Source organism: Macrobrachium nipponense, chromosome 26 (genome assembly GCF_015104395.2).
Source record: "Macrobrachium nipponense isolate FS-2020 chromosome 26, ASM1510439v2, whole genome shotgun sequence".
Lineage (NCBI taxonomy): Eukaryota > Metazoa > Arthropoda > Malacostraca > Decapoda > Palaemonidae > Macrobrachium > Macrobrachium nipponense.
Window position 1 is genome coordinate 25,340,055 of NC_087215.1, and position 14,494 is coordinate 25,354,548.

The 14,494-nt window shown below is 35.0% G+C and overlaps 1 protein-coding gene across 4 annotated transcripts in view; it reads left to right on the plus strand.

Moving 5' to 3' along the window:
- The window catches only part of LOC135200074 (DNA repair protein Rev1-like), a 690,203-nt gene that overhangs the window by 591,009 nt on the left and 84,700 nt on the right, over positions 1–14,494 (plus strand). For all 4 annotated transcript variants that reach the window (XM_064228361.1, XM_064228359.1, XM_064228360.1 and 1 more), the window contains 3 exons: positions 3,221–3,374; positions 4,938–5,110; positions 11,263–11,412. In XM_064228361.1, coding sequence (XP_064084431.1) covers positions 3,221–3,374; positions 4,938–5,110; positions 11,263–11,412 — 477 coding nt within the window. The remainder of the gene's footprint in view (positions 1–3,220; positions 3,375–4,937; positions 5,111–11,262; positions 11,413–14,494) is intronic.

The window sequence follows — 14,494 nt, forward strand, 5'->3', positions numbered from 1 at the left end:
AACAATATAAAGATCCAAGTCTCCTTACAAAGCAAAGCATCAGTATTCACTGCTGAATTACTAGCAATAAAAACAGCATTAACAACTATATCTGAAAACCAGTTTAGTGAAGTAACCATCTTTAGCGATTCACTAAGTTCAATAACTGCAATAAGCTCTTATACTCCAAAAAACAAAATTGTAAATGAAATTAGACATATATTACATGAAATGAAAAGACAAAAAATATCTGTTACTCTATGTTGGATACCATCTCATATAGGATTAGAAGGCAATGAAAAAGCAGATACTTATGCAAAAGAGGCTAGAACACTCCCAATATCAGCAGAATTATTGCCACTAGAAGATTATATTAGGCACAGCAAGTCGGTTATTAAGGAAAAATGGCAAAATAACTGGGGGGAAAACCATCCTACCAATAAATTAAGAGAAATAAAAGAAACTGTAGACCCGTGGCCATCATCCTATCAGAAATGCCGCAAGAATTCAGTAATATTGACACGGCTAAGAATTGGTCACACCAAACTGACACATGGTTACCTAATGAGTAACCCCCATGACCCCTATTACCTATGTGCGAAATATGTAATGTACAAATAACAGTAAAACATATTTTTAAAATCTGTCCAAAATATAAACCCAAAGAGAGATATTATTCAGAAGATATTCTTTTAAAGAAATATTATCAGAAAGTGACAAATTTTCACTCTTTAATATTTTAAAATTCCTTAAATTTAATAATTTATACGACAAAATATAATATATAGTAATTTATAATATATTCCAGATAGTAATTATTTATTTATTTTTTTTTTAGTAATATATATTCCAGATAATAAATATTTATCTATTTACTTTTAATAATAATTTATACTGATTTTAAATAACATGTCTAATCCTTCGGGCCAGCCCTAGGAGAGTTAATATTAACTCAGTGGTCTGGTTAAACTAAAGTAAAAAAAAAAAAAAAAAAAAAAAAAATTTAAAAAAAAACTTTCCTTCCCTCCGCGCGCGGATTCTCCGCTACAAATCTCCGAAATGCGTAAGTCCCATTCTCGGAATATTTGCTCCATTTCATATTAGGCATTTCATAGAGTTTTATATATGAAAATGTGCGCAATTTCATGTAGAATAAAACGAAAAATATTTGAAAGTTGTAGCTTTTCTTATTTCCGAAATAATTGCATATAAAAAAATATATATAAAAAAAAATTCGACATTCGGTCAACTTTAACTCGTCAGATATGGTCGAAAACTGCATTTCTAAGCTAATATTCTTACAGTATAGTAATATTCAATCATTTGTCTTCATTTTGAAAGAAATTGGAAGTCTCTAGGACAATATTTAGATTTATGGTGAATTTTTGAAAAAAATATGTGTTTACGTCTGCGCGTTACGAATTCATGCATTATTTTGTGATAATATTTTCTCTGTGTTGCTTTTATCGTTTTACAATTTGTTATATACCAAAATGATCGCAATTTAGTGTACATTACAACGAAAAAAAAGTAACTTGTTACCTTCAACCGTTTTGCGCACAGCGCGATTTGAATACAATTATATATGAAATTTCGTTTTTGCGCTATCATATATCGCATTATTTATATATGATAATGATAATTTTTTTCATTCCTGATGGTTGCATACTAAACTTCAGGCAATGACAAAAAAAGGAGCCAAAAATGAACTCTTAATCTTCAAAACTAAGCGCGCTATGATTTTTTGAAAAAAATATTTTTTCCGCTCCCGCGCTCACTCTGAAACGTCTCCGGCACACGGGAGACATTTTTTTTTTTACCGCTTCGGCGTTTAAGGGTTAAGACAATAGTGAGATTATGCATACAAGTATACTTTGTGGAATAGTTGTGGAAAAAAAGAAGATATAAATCCAGTTTGCAAGATAAGTGATTGGCTAAAGGCTGATTTTTGTAGCTGAAACCATTATGATGTGTAATACTGTAGTACATAAAGGAAAATCAGACTAGTGTTAAGAGGCAATTTGCAAGCGAATACAAAAAAGAAAGTAAATGAAAATACTAGAATCTTAGGAAAGGGAGTGTTACGTTGGCATAGATGGTGAAATAATGAAATTTTTTATAGTCATTTTGGGGGGTAGATAAGAAAAGTGATTTGGGTGCTGCAGGTGTTATGCAATGGGGAAAGGAATAAAAGTTTGGCATTATGAATGGATTGCTAGCCTTCTTTTGGTGAAAATGTAGTCAAGTTTTGAAAAATATATGATAGAGTATAAACTATCTAGATTGTCAGTATGTTTACTTAAGTTATGATAGAGGAAATGGGGATGGAATGTTTGTATATAGATGCATGTGGTCCTGGAGATGGGGGTCCAGGGCCTCGTTCCTTTGGGAAGTCTTTTTTTCATGTATGATAAACTCTATTTTCACCCAGTACTGAAGGGTATGCTGACAAAAATTGGGACTTTTATTACAGACATTCTGAGTCTGTATCTCCTGCTAGTACTTATCCTAAGCCGTTTCTCCCACCACTTATCAGTTTTCTAATGAAAATTAGGCAAGTCATCTATTTGCTGCCAACACAATACCTAGCAACCAAAAGCTGAGGAAAGGAGCTTTGATATAAAACTGACAATAATGTAAAGGCAGTAGCCTTTACATTATTGTCAGTTTTATATCAAAGCCCCTTTCCTCAGCTTTTGGTTGCTAGGTATTGTGTTGGCAGCAAATAGATGACTTGCCTAATTTTCATTAGAAAACTGATAAGTAGTGGGAGAAACGGCTTAGGATAAAGTACTAGCAGGAGAAACACTCAGAATGTCTGTAATAAGTCCCAATTTTTGTCAACATACCCTTCAGTACTAGGTGAAAATAAGAGTTTATCATACATGAAAAAAAGACTTCCCAAAGGAACGAGGCCCTAGACCCCCATCTCCAGGACCACATGCATCTATATACAAACATTAGCTTGCGACTCAAAATCATAAAGAGAGAACTGTGCTTTGTGTGTTGAATACTGAAGATGCTTAGTACCATATGAAAGTATTACCTGTTTTCAGGCTTTAGTTTGCATAATGCTTTAAATAAAATATCTGGATAGATAATACTTTGTAATATTGAAAACATGATAAATTAAAATAAATTATCCAGATTTCTAAGCCCTCAAAGGATTAGAAAGTAGATAATTTTGTACACTTAAATTTGTTTCTAGTTCTCATAATAATGTAATTTTCTGTATTGTTAGGCAGCTACAAAATGCCCTTGCTCAGCTGGGGTTGGTCCTAACATGTTAGTGGCCCGAATGGCGACACGTCGAGCAAAACCTAATGGCCAGTATATGGTTGACATGGAAAATTTATCAGAGTACATGATAAACGAAAAAGTTACTGATTTGCCTGGTAAGTTTACAGTTCTTTGTGTTAACATGTACTATTTTCCATTGTACAAACTAGCATTGCTCAGGACCATTATTATTTCAGATATGTAATGAAAGAATTTTTTTGTCTTGATCCTGTTTTAGTGTTAGGTACTGTCTGGAAACTGTTATGTCTCTGGAGTTCTTTTCATTTTTTATTTTAATGAGTTCATTCTAGCTTCCATGTGTCAGATCTTACTGAAGTGAGTGTCCTATTGTATATCAATGATAAAAAGAATTGAATTTAGAGTATATATGTGAAATTGTGGCAGAATATTCACAGATTGAAACCATACCTTATGGATACATCTTATAACTTAGCTCTGTTAGAAGAGCACACTTTTCAGCATCTTTCAGCATCTAGTAATAAAATTTGTACCAAGTAACAAATATTTCTCATTTGTGTGTACAGTCATTGCTGTGATTTATTGTAATGGTGATAGTATGCAAGCAGAACTGAGGCAACTTAACTACTGTCACCAGTTTAGGCTTGTTTGCAATTGTATTCCATGTAAATTAATCAATTAAATTGGCCACTTGATCCAAAGTTTGGCACCAAAATACTGAAAGATGCTAAAAATTATTACTCATCTGGCACTGCCTTAACAGTTGAGCCTTAAGGAATGAAATTGAACTTGTTAGGTACATATTCCTGCCCTTTGCTCTCATCCTGATTGGCAGTCCAGCTTCTTGAACTTTTTATGGCACTGCTTCCAAACTTCATCCAGTAATAAATCATTACTGCTGCTACAAAGTGTAGAAATGTGATTGGTATCGGGTTAATAACTTGACAAGCATGGGTTAATAACTCGATAAGTACAGGCAGTCCATGGCTTACAAAAGGGTTTAGTTTCTATGCTGCATTGTAAGCTGAAAATCGTTGTCAGCTGAAAAATCTTCAAAATCCTATAAAAAAACTTACTTCAAAAGCCTATATAAAAACTTACTTCTAATGCCTTGATGTATTGAAAATTATGTAAACTGCATTTTTATTGAGTTTTTCATAAAAAAAAATCCCAATTTTTATTCTGGCATTTTGGTGCTATATTTCTTCTGTCGGCTTGGTATTGTAAGTGTCAGAACCGTGACGTGTGGCTTGAATATATTTGAAAAGTGTGGTAACCTCAGAACGTCTTAGAGTCTTTTCTTCTGATGTTAGGTGAGGTTAATGGCGATCCGGTTTTTATGGCACCTGTCTCGCACCATCAAATCGACAACTTATGGTGCCATAAATCACCAAGTTTCGGTTAATGGCGGTTTCCACTTATCAGCACCGAGCTGAGAAAGGAACCCCCGTCGATAACCGGGGACTGCCTGTACTTTTTTGTTTTGTCTCTTTCACTTGCTCAATGTTCCATCAGCAAGCTTGCACAAGTTGATATTGAAAAAATGTAATTTTTTTTTTCTTTTATGAATTTAGTGAAACTTAAACATTTAAGTACAGTTTATGAATGTGTAATTTTCTATCTGTATTTAAAGCAGTTTTCGTGTAGATATGAAAATTATATTATTATACTATGGGCTTATAGCTTGACTTTCTTTGCAGGTGTTGGTTGGTCTCTTGGAAAAAGACTTGAGAGTCAGAATATCAAGACTTGTGAAGACTTGCAGGTGAAGTCTCTGGGTCAGTTGCAAGCTTTGTTTGGCAACAAGACAGGCCAGTCTCTATACTATTATTGTCGGGGGATTGATGAACGCCCTGTCAAAAGTGAACATATGGTAAGGATCTCTCTCTCTCTCTCTCTCTCTCTCTCTCTCTCTCTCTCTCTCTCTCTCTCTCTCTCTCTCTCTCTCTCTCTCTCTCTGTCAGCATATTACCTTATTAATGAGCATGGAATGTAGTATGCTTATTAATGCACATAGTATGTAATATCCTTGAAGAGGGGTGGTGCCATCAGTAAACTCACTTGGTGGTCCCCAACCTTTAGCTCGCAGGCACCCCAGAGCCATACTGTGGCGCCTGCAAAGGTTCAAATGAAAATTGTAAAATATTGGTATCTTTCTTTATTCATTATGAGTACAAAAAATCTAAAATGTGTAATCATGATTTGAGAGAGAGAGAGAGAGAGAGAGAGAGAGAGAGAGAGAGAGAGATAGGACTGTTACAGGGGTAGCCACATAGATTGAGAAATTCGTAAAATGTGCAACTGATGATTACTGGTTGTGTAAGTGTCCATGTGATGGATTGAAATATCCGTGTCCAGGACATGCATGGTAGCAACTTCCTTACCAATTAATTCAGTCGTCTACCTGCTCTAGCATATCATGAGTTCAGTTGGGATATTTCTCTTGTAAAGTTTGGTGATATTTCTGGTTCTTTGCAAATTGAATACAACATTTCAAGAAAATCCAGGCTAATTTCATTTTCAATGAAAGAACAAGAATGGCTTCAGGTTCAAAGGAAAGAAGTCATAATTATGCTTTCCATGATGAATGGGAAGAAACTTATTTTTGTGCCAATATCAATGACAAATGCAGTAGGTGCTTTATTTGTTGTTGCTGTATCTAAGAAAAGCAATGCAGAGAGGCATTTTGTAACAATTCACAAGAGTGCTTTATGAAGTAAGAAAGTGGAACGGCTAATATCTGAGTTGTGGGCTCAGCAAGAAATATTCTGGAAGCCTGTTGATAAAGCATATGCAACGACCGTTGCTACATTAATGTTGCCCATGTTCTTTTGAAAAAGAAGAAACCATTTGTGTTCTGATTCTCTGGCTTTACGACGACAGACTTCGACTTAGGATCTATCTTTGACGCCTATCTAGCAGTACTTAGACAACATTTTAGGATTTTAAAGCAGAACCACCTCCTGCAATTAAGCCTACTAGGGACTTGTTTTTATCTCTGGTGTCTTTGGTGCGAGAAGAAGAGAGTGAGGAACTAGAGGAAGACTCTTCTTCAACTGCATATAATTATTTACTTCAGTATTTGCTTCGCAGTTTTCCTACCTTCTCATAGCAACTATAGATCCCAGCACTTACTTTTATGATAAGCAACCAACCTCTGAACCCTCTAGGTTGTTTCTTATGGTGGTTTTGCCTACATCAACGAAGAAAGCACTTAGTGAGGTAGACTCTTGGTTCTGAGTCAAGAGGGAGGAAGGAAAGTCTTGCTTTAGTATTACACCAGTTAGTTTCTCAGAAAAGATGCTCCTGTTATGCCATGGGAGAAGCTCCTCCTGGGGCAGCTGCCTCCTCCCAAGGCAACTTCTCAGCTCTCATTGACACATCGAAGGCATCGTTTTTTTTTTTTTCAGCCTCTAAAGTGATGTTTTTATTTGACTGAGATCAACTATTTGTTTTGTAACCTTTCAAGGTTTTGAAGTGGGTACTTTTTTTAAAGACTGGTCATTGGGCGCAGTGGCAGCAAATCCAAGAATGCCAGCTCTTATCTGTGGACTTTTTGGAGTGCTCTCCTGTGCATGATAAAGGACTTACAGACAGTGCTTGGAAGTTGGCTTGTCTTTTCACTGTGGAAGTGGTAAAGAAAAGGAATTATGTATTATAACACCTCTTGAAAAGTGACTTGACACAGAAATCAGCACTCCTCGTTTCTCCTTTAGTTGAGACTTCTTGATCCTGCAGTCAATAGTGAATAATATTGCTTCTAACCTACACAAGAAGTCAACCCGAAGTCTCTTAACACACACCTTTTGTGGCAGAAGAGCAACACCTTAATCAAAAACCAAGACCAAATGTAGGTGTTGCTTCCAATTCCAATAAAAGCCCCTTACTATGCTCTCAGCCAGTCATGAGATTCAAGTCCTAAAACCTCTTCAGGTCAGTGAGCCGTAACCTTGACAGCCTATTCCATAGGCTCAGAGAAGTTTTCAGCCCTCGCAGAGGAAGTGTCCACCCTCGTTGGCAAGGAAGCAGTAGAGATAGTAGATGTATCCTGAGGGGAGTTATACTATTGCCTGTTGGTAGTTCCCAAGGCTTCTGGGGGATGAAGACCGGTCCTGGATGTCTGCTTTCTGAATGTCCTCATACAGTAAATGAAACTCGGAATGTGCCCATTCGGTAGAGACTAGATAGTCTCGATGGATATGCAGGACATATACTTCCACGTCCCTATAAACCTGGACTCGAGGAAGTACCTCAGATTTGTCTTTCAGGACCCAATCTTCCTGTTTCAAGCCCTTAGCTTCTGGCTGTTGATGGCACCGCAATCTTCACGTGAGTACTAGCTCTGAGAGGATGGCTTCATCTGATAGTAAACATCGCCTTTTATGTGGAATATTCCTTCTTTATTCCATGTCCTCAGAAAACCAATGCATGGAGGACCTTCACAAGACCCTTCTTTTAGCCCAGGACAAAGGCTTACTCATAGACCATCAAGAATCCCAATCGAGAATTTTATGCCTTTTTTTTCAGATTCCTCTCCTTTACCAAAGGAGATCTACATCTTACATACTCTTTCATGAAGTGGGTGGACTAGACTTAACAGTGATTATGCAAAGGGGCTCAGATTTGATGACCATTTCCTGTTCCTTGCCATGTCCAAGCGAGGAAGAGAATTTTTCTTCGTCTATCTTGGGATCTTTAGCTAGGACAAGATCAAGTTTGAGCTCTAGATCCATCTTTTCTCCCTTTGGAATCAACAGACATCATTGAAGAATAGAAAATCCTCTGTCTGGCTACAGCTTTCGGGTGTTCATGAATGTCAGATTAAGATTATTTTTTATCAAAAACATTTGCCTTCCTTTTATGTGAAAACTAAGGACATCAGACCAGGCTCTTCTATAGCTTTTAGCCGCATCCCTTGCTTTCATTCTGAATAGTCATCCACTGCCTTTCACTTTCTTAAGAGATAAAATCAGAGCTCCTAACTCTATTGGTGGCCAACTCGTCTGGAGCCAGCTAAAAGTCTGGCTCCCAACGATGGGGCTTTACAATGCCTTGAACTTCTGATTCGTCTGATGCCCAGTTCGCCAACAACAGCAACAATCTGGCATCAGCTACTACCAGACACCTGCTATAGAGCCACGAGCTCTCATTTGGTGCCCAGCTTACCTAACACCTTTCTTGTTTGGCATAAGTTACGCCTAGTGTCATCTCTTGCTCTGAGCTCCCACTAACTCCCACGAGTGCCCACCAGTCACGAGCTAGCCCAGCTCACCTAGCACCTTTCTTGTTTGGCGTCTGTTACGCCTGGCATCATCTCTTGCTCTGAGCTCCCACTAACTCCCACGAGAGCCCACCATTCACTAGCTTGTAGCTCGACTGGTGCACAGCGTTTCTGGCAGAGCCACAGCTTGAAACCAGATAGTTCTCCGAGTGTACAAAGTGCTCTTCAGCTCTGTGGGAGGATGGGAGGTCTCTGTCCATTTAGTTTACAGAGGACCATCATTTTCATGTAGCGATATGGCAAGAGCCACCGCTTCTCATCTGATCAGAGAAGTGAAGCAACATTAGGTCTGGTCACTGCCAGGATGAGTGACTGCCTGGGAACACCAGGTGCTGTTGGCATATCCATTTCATTCTCTGACTAGAATGTGTTACATTATGGAGTATTATATTGAGGCATACTCAGAATTAGGAGAGCAGTGCCTTTTAAGTAAAGCTAAGGGTGTCAGAGTAACCTCTACCCCTTATCTTACATACTTTTTATGCCTTGTATGTCCATTCTGCCTTCGAACTACTGGGAATGTAATTGTTCTTCGTTTCTCAATAATTTTGGAACTTAAAAAAAAAAAAAAAAAGTTTTCATACCATTTCTAGTGACTGGCATCGTATAGTTGAAGGAAGCATAGGATTTTTTCCAATTAACTCTTCACCTTGTAAATAAGGTGTTGAGTTTTACAGAACCAGGGTGTGCAATATGCTTGTGGGTTGTGATTTTATCTCTGTGTAGGTGACAGTGTTGTATGGCTGTTTTTATTAGGTACTGTGCCCAGGGCTAGGGTGGGCACCTGTCACACTTTACCAGCATTCAGACATATTGCCTTTGCTGTAAAGCTTCCACTTATGTAGTAGGTGACTCTTAGCTATACTGCCACACCACTACAGGCTAAGATGAACACCAACCACAGGCAGTATCCCAGTAGAACTCTTAACTGATAAGGAACAACAAGCATGTATTCAATGCTAGCAGGTTTTTCTACTTCAATTTATTACCGAACTTAATATTTTGTAGTAGTATATGTCCATGTCTCCCATGTCCTGTCAATGTGAGAATCAGCCATTTAATTACTGGGTAAGTTACATATACAAAAAGACCTTATATAGAGATAGAGATAGATAATATATATATATATATATAGATATATAAGATATATATATAGATAGATGAGATAGTATAGATATAGAGATTATATAGATATATAGGAGAGAGATATATGATATAGTATATAGATATTATATATAGTTTATTGATAGATATATATAGATATATATATTATATAAGAGATATCGAGAAAGATATAGTATATATAGATTATACATATGATATACAGAGTAATATAGTAATAGATTATATAATATATTTATTATATGATATATATATAGATGACATATATATATATAGATATAATATATATAGATATAGATATTAATTATTACAATATATATAGATAGATATTAAGATTATATATATTAAATTATATATACATATTATATATATAATATAATTATATATATGATATATAAGATAGGATATAGAATATTAGATTATAATATATAGAGATAGATATATATTATAATATATAAGATATTTATAGATATATTTATAAGATAGATAATATATATTAATATGTATATATAATGATTATTATATATATAATATAATCTATAAATATATTAGATATATATATCTAGATTATATATATATATATATATATATTATATATATATCTCTCTCTCTCTCTCTCTCTCTCTCTCTCTCTCTCTCTCTCTCTCTCTCTCTCTCTCTCTCTCTATATATATATATATATATATATATATATATATATATATATATATATATATATATATATATATATATATATATATATTGAGGCATGAACAAACAGCTTTCTGCTTACAGTTGTCCCTATCCTCCTGCTAGTGGGTAGAGCTGCCACTTACAGTTTGAAGTGTTACCCACAAATTTTGAATTAAAGCTGTCATAATAAGTGGAACCTATAGCTATGTAATTACTGGGTAATTATATACAATGTTATTTTGTTATAAAAATGTCATTTTTAGAATTTTGCAAATTTATATGGTTTGATTTACAGTATAAAAGATAGATTAAAGGAACTTTCAGGGTTTTGGATGCTGTGTCCTTTGGGATTCAGTCCTGTCCTAGATTTGCAAAGGTTTGACCAAAAGAAATTATTTTGCAATGAGTAGCAAGGGCAAAAGAATTAACAAATTAACAAAATTTAGAGTTGAGCAGCCAAGTTGAAAAGGGCAAAGATTGAGCAATGAGTTCCTTGTCCCATTAGCTTTTGGATTTACACGTATATAAAAATATCCTTTATAACCTCTTACTGTGTTAATTTTATTCACAATATCTGTATTTGATGTTTTATTAATATTTGGAAGCTTTATATGTATCTTTATCTGTGAATAATTTTTTTTAAGGGCCTTGCTGCACTCTTAAGAGTTAAGCATGAATGTGCTGTCTGTATGACTATTAGACATGATACTCATGATATTGGATTTTTCACTTGCTGTTAAATTCTAAGCAACAGACTTTGATATTGCCTTGTAGCAGACTTTTTTTAAGATTAGTTGAAAAATAAGATTTAGAAATAATACTCATTGGCTTGAGTTTTTGTAAGTTAAGTTACAGTACTCCTGCCACAATTATCTTTAATTAGATGATAATGAATTGTATATATTTATTTTATTATTAAATACTTCAGCAGCAGTGTTTAATATTTTCAGAGGAAGTCTGTATCAGCTGAAGTCAATTATGGTATTCGCTTCACTAGTCAGGATGATGTGACTAGATTTATAGGAGAACTAGCAGCTGAAGTGGAAAATAGGCTAAATGCTGTCAGTCTGAAGGGCAAATGTATAACGTTAAAGCTGAAGGTAATGTATCATATTTTATATTGTATGGGGCTTCGTTTTAATCAGGTTCTCATGCATTTACTAATTTTTTTTATTGGAAATGGTGAGATCTCCAAAACTTGAAAGAATTTAAAAATCCTAATGCTAGGCACACCAGAAAACACTGCTCTTGGTTGTCTGGCAGATGGTTACTCCATTTAAGCTAGTTCTAGTTTCTAAAAAAATTACATGGCTTGTTTTCAAGCTCTAGAGCCGTGGATTCTTTTCATGAATGCCAAATTTTATAGGTATACTACATTTTTACAATGCAAATTTTATTTACCTGAGTAAAATAAAGCTTCTATTCATTACTATTTTTTTATATATGTAACTTACCAAATGATTACATAGCTATATGTAGTTTCTATTATTTCTGCACCAATCCCAGAAGACTGATCACTCATTTTGGTAGATGTCTGCTGGTAAATAATAACATCTCATCTACTAAGACATCTATAACTGGATTAACAGAATTTTTACTCTTTCTGAGAAGTTCCAGAGGGTTATCTACTTCGACTATTAGAGGCTACAGGTGACTGTTAAGGTTTGGACCTCTGTTCTAATCATGACTTGTGTGATGGCTTGATATCCACCACAATAATCACATTTACCAAAACACTTCTCTGTATTCACAAAAACCAATACTTAGTACACAAAAGGTGAAAAAATATTCATAACAAAGGTGTGTACAAACTCAATTCAAGGTGTCAAAGAAAATACTGTAATAAAACCTTTAATTTTAATACACAAATTACAGACAGAAATGACACCTGAACGTCATAAATACACTAAATAATTAACAACACTCACACTTAACCCTTAAACGCCGATTGGACGTATTGAACATCGACGAAAATTGTCTGTTGGGTGCCGAATTGACATACGAAACGTCGACGCAAAGAAGTTTTTTTAAAAATTCGCGGAAAAATAGTTATAGGCCTACTTGGCGAAAACTTTTGCTTTTGAATCACCCACCTGAGGGATGCTGGGAGTTTACAGATCAAGCTGTTGTTTTGTTTACAATTGTTACCCAGGCACGCAAGCGCGAATTTATTTCTTCTCGCAATAAAAAGCATCAGCGACACGTCTCAAAAATTATTTCATCACTTTGACATAATTTTTTCACCATTTTATATCAGCGGTTACATAGAGTTTTATATATGGAAATGTGCGCAATTTCATGGTTGTAGCTTTTATCAGTTTTGAAATATTTTCATATAAATAACGATAAGTGCCAAAATTTCAACCTTCAGTCAACTTTGACTCTACCGAAATGGTCGAAAAATGCAATTGTAAGCTAAAACTCTTCTTTTCTCGTAATATTCAATCATTTACCTTCATTTTACAACAAATTGGAAGTCTCTAGAACAATATTTCGATTTATGGTGAATTTATGAATAAAACTTTTTCCTTACATCAGCTGGGTAACTCTTCCAAAAAAATCAGAAATGTTTACGCCCAATTGTCGTAATGTTTGCACCGTTTTATATTAGCCGTTACATAAAGTTTTATATATGGAAATGTGCACAATTTCATGTAGAATACAACAAAAATCAACCCATGGTTGTAGCTTTTTATCAGTTTTGAAATATTTTCATATAAATAACGATAAGTGCCAAAATTTCAACCTTCGGTCAACTTTGACTCGACCAAAATGGTAAAAAAACCGTGACTGTAAGCTAAAACTGTTACGTTCTAGTAATACTCAATCATTTACCTTTATTTTGCAACAAATTGGAAGTCTCTAGCACAATATTTTGATTTATGGTGAATTTTAGAAAAAAAACTTTTTCCTACATCCTCGCGGTAACTGCCAAAAAAATAAGAAATTTTTTCGTCCGATTGTCGTAATATTTGCACCGTTTTATATTAGCCGTTACATAAAGTTTTTTATATGAAAATGTGTGCAATTTCATGTAGAATACAACAAAAAACAACCCATGGTTGTAGCTTTTATCAGTTTTGAAATATTTTCATATAAATAACGATAAGTGCCAAAATATCAACCTTTGGTCAACTTTGACTCTACCAAAATGGTCGAAAAATGCAATTGTAAGCTAAAACTTACATTCTGGTAATATTCAATCATTTACCTTTATTTTGCAACAAATTGGAAGTCTTTAGCACAATATTTTGATTTATGGTGAATTTATGAAAAAACTTTTTCCTTACATCTGCGCGGTAACTCTTCTGAAAAAATCAGAAATTGTTTCGTCCGATTGTCGTAATGTTTGCACCATTTTATATTAGCCATTACATAAAGTTTTATATATGAAAATGTGCTCAATTTCATGTAGAATATAACTAAAAGCAACCCATGGTTGTAGCTTTTATCAGTTTTGAAATATTTTCATATAAATAACAATAAATAGAAAAAATTTGACCTTTGGTCAATTTTAACTCGACCGAAATGGTAGAAAACTGCAATTGTAAGCTACAACACGTACAGTCTAGTAATATTCAATAAATTACCTTCATTTTGCAACAAACGGGAAGTCTCTAGCACAATATTTCGATTTATGGTGAATTTTTGAAAACTGCTTTTCATACATTCAACTTACCTGTCAGATATATACATAGCTATCGACTCCGTCGTCCCCGACAGAAATTCAAATTTCGTGGCACTCGCTACAGGTAGGTCAGGTGATCTACCGCCCTGCTCTGGGTGGCAGGACTAGGAACCATTCCCGTTTTCTAATCAGATTCTCTCTGTCGCCGGTGGTATCAACATTGTTGTTACTACCTCCTGACTGGAATTCTTTTTTCACAACGCTTTTGATCATCTTTCGACTGATATTTGGTGACGTACTTGGATCGTTGTTTGGCATTCGCTATCGTGGACTGTTTTTTGGACTTGGTTTTGGAATTTTGTGGATATGTCTGACTCTAGTGTTAGTTTCAGAGTGTGTGTGTGAATGAGGGCTGTAAGGTGAGGATTCCGAAAGCTTCGGTAGATCGTCACACTACATGCAGTGGTTGTAGAATGGTTGAATGCTCGATTGAGAATACGTGTAACGAGTGCGAGAAACTGAGTGCGCAAGAATGGAAGAATCTAACTTCTTAC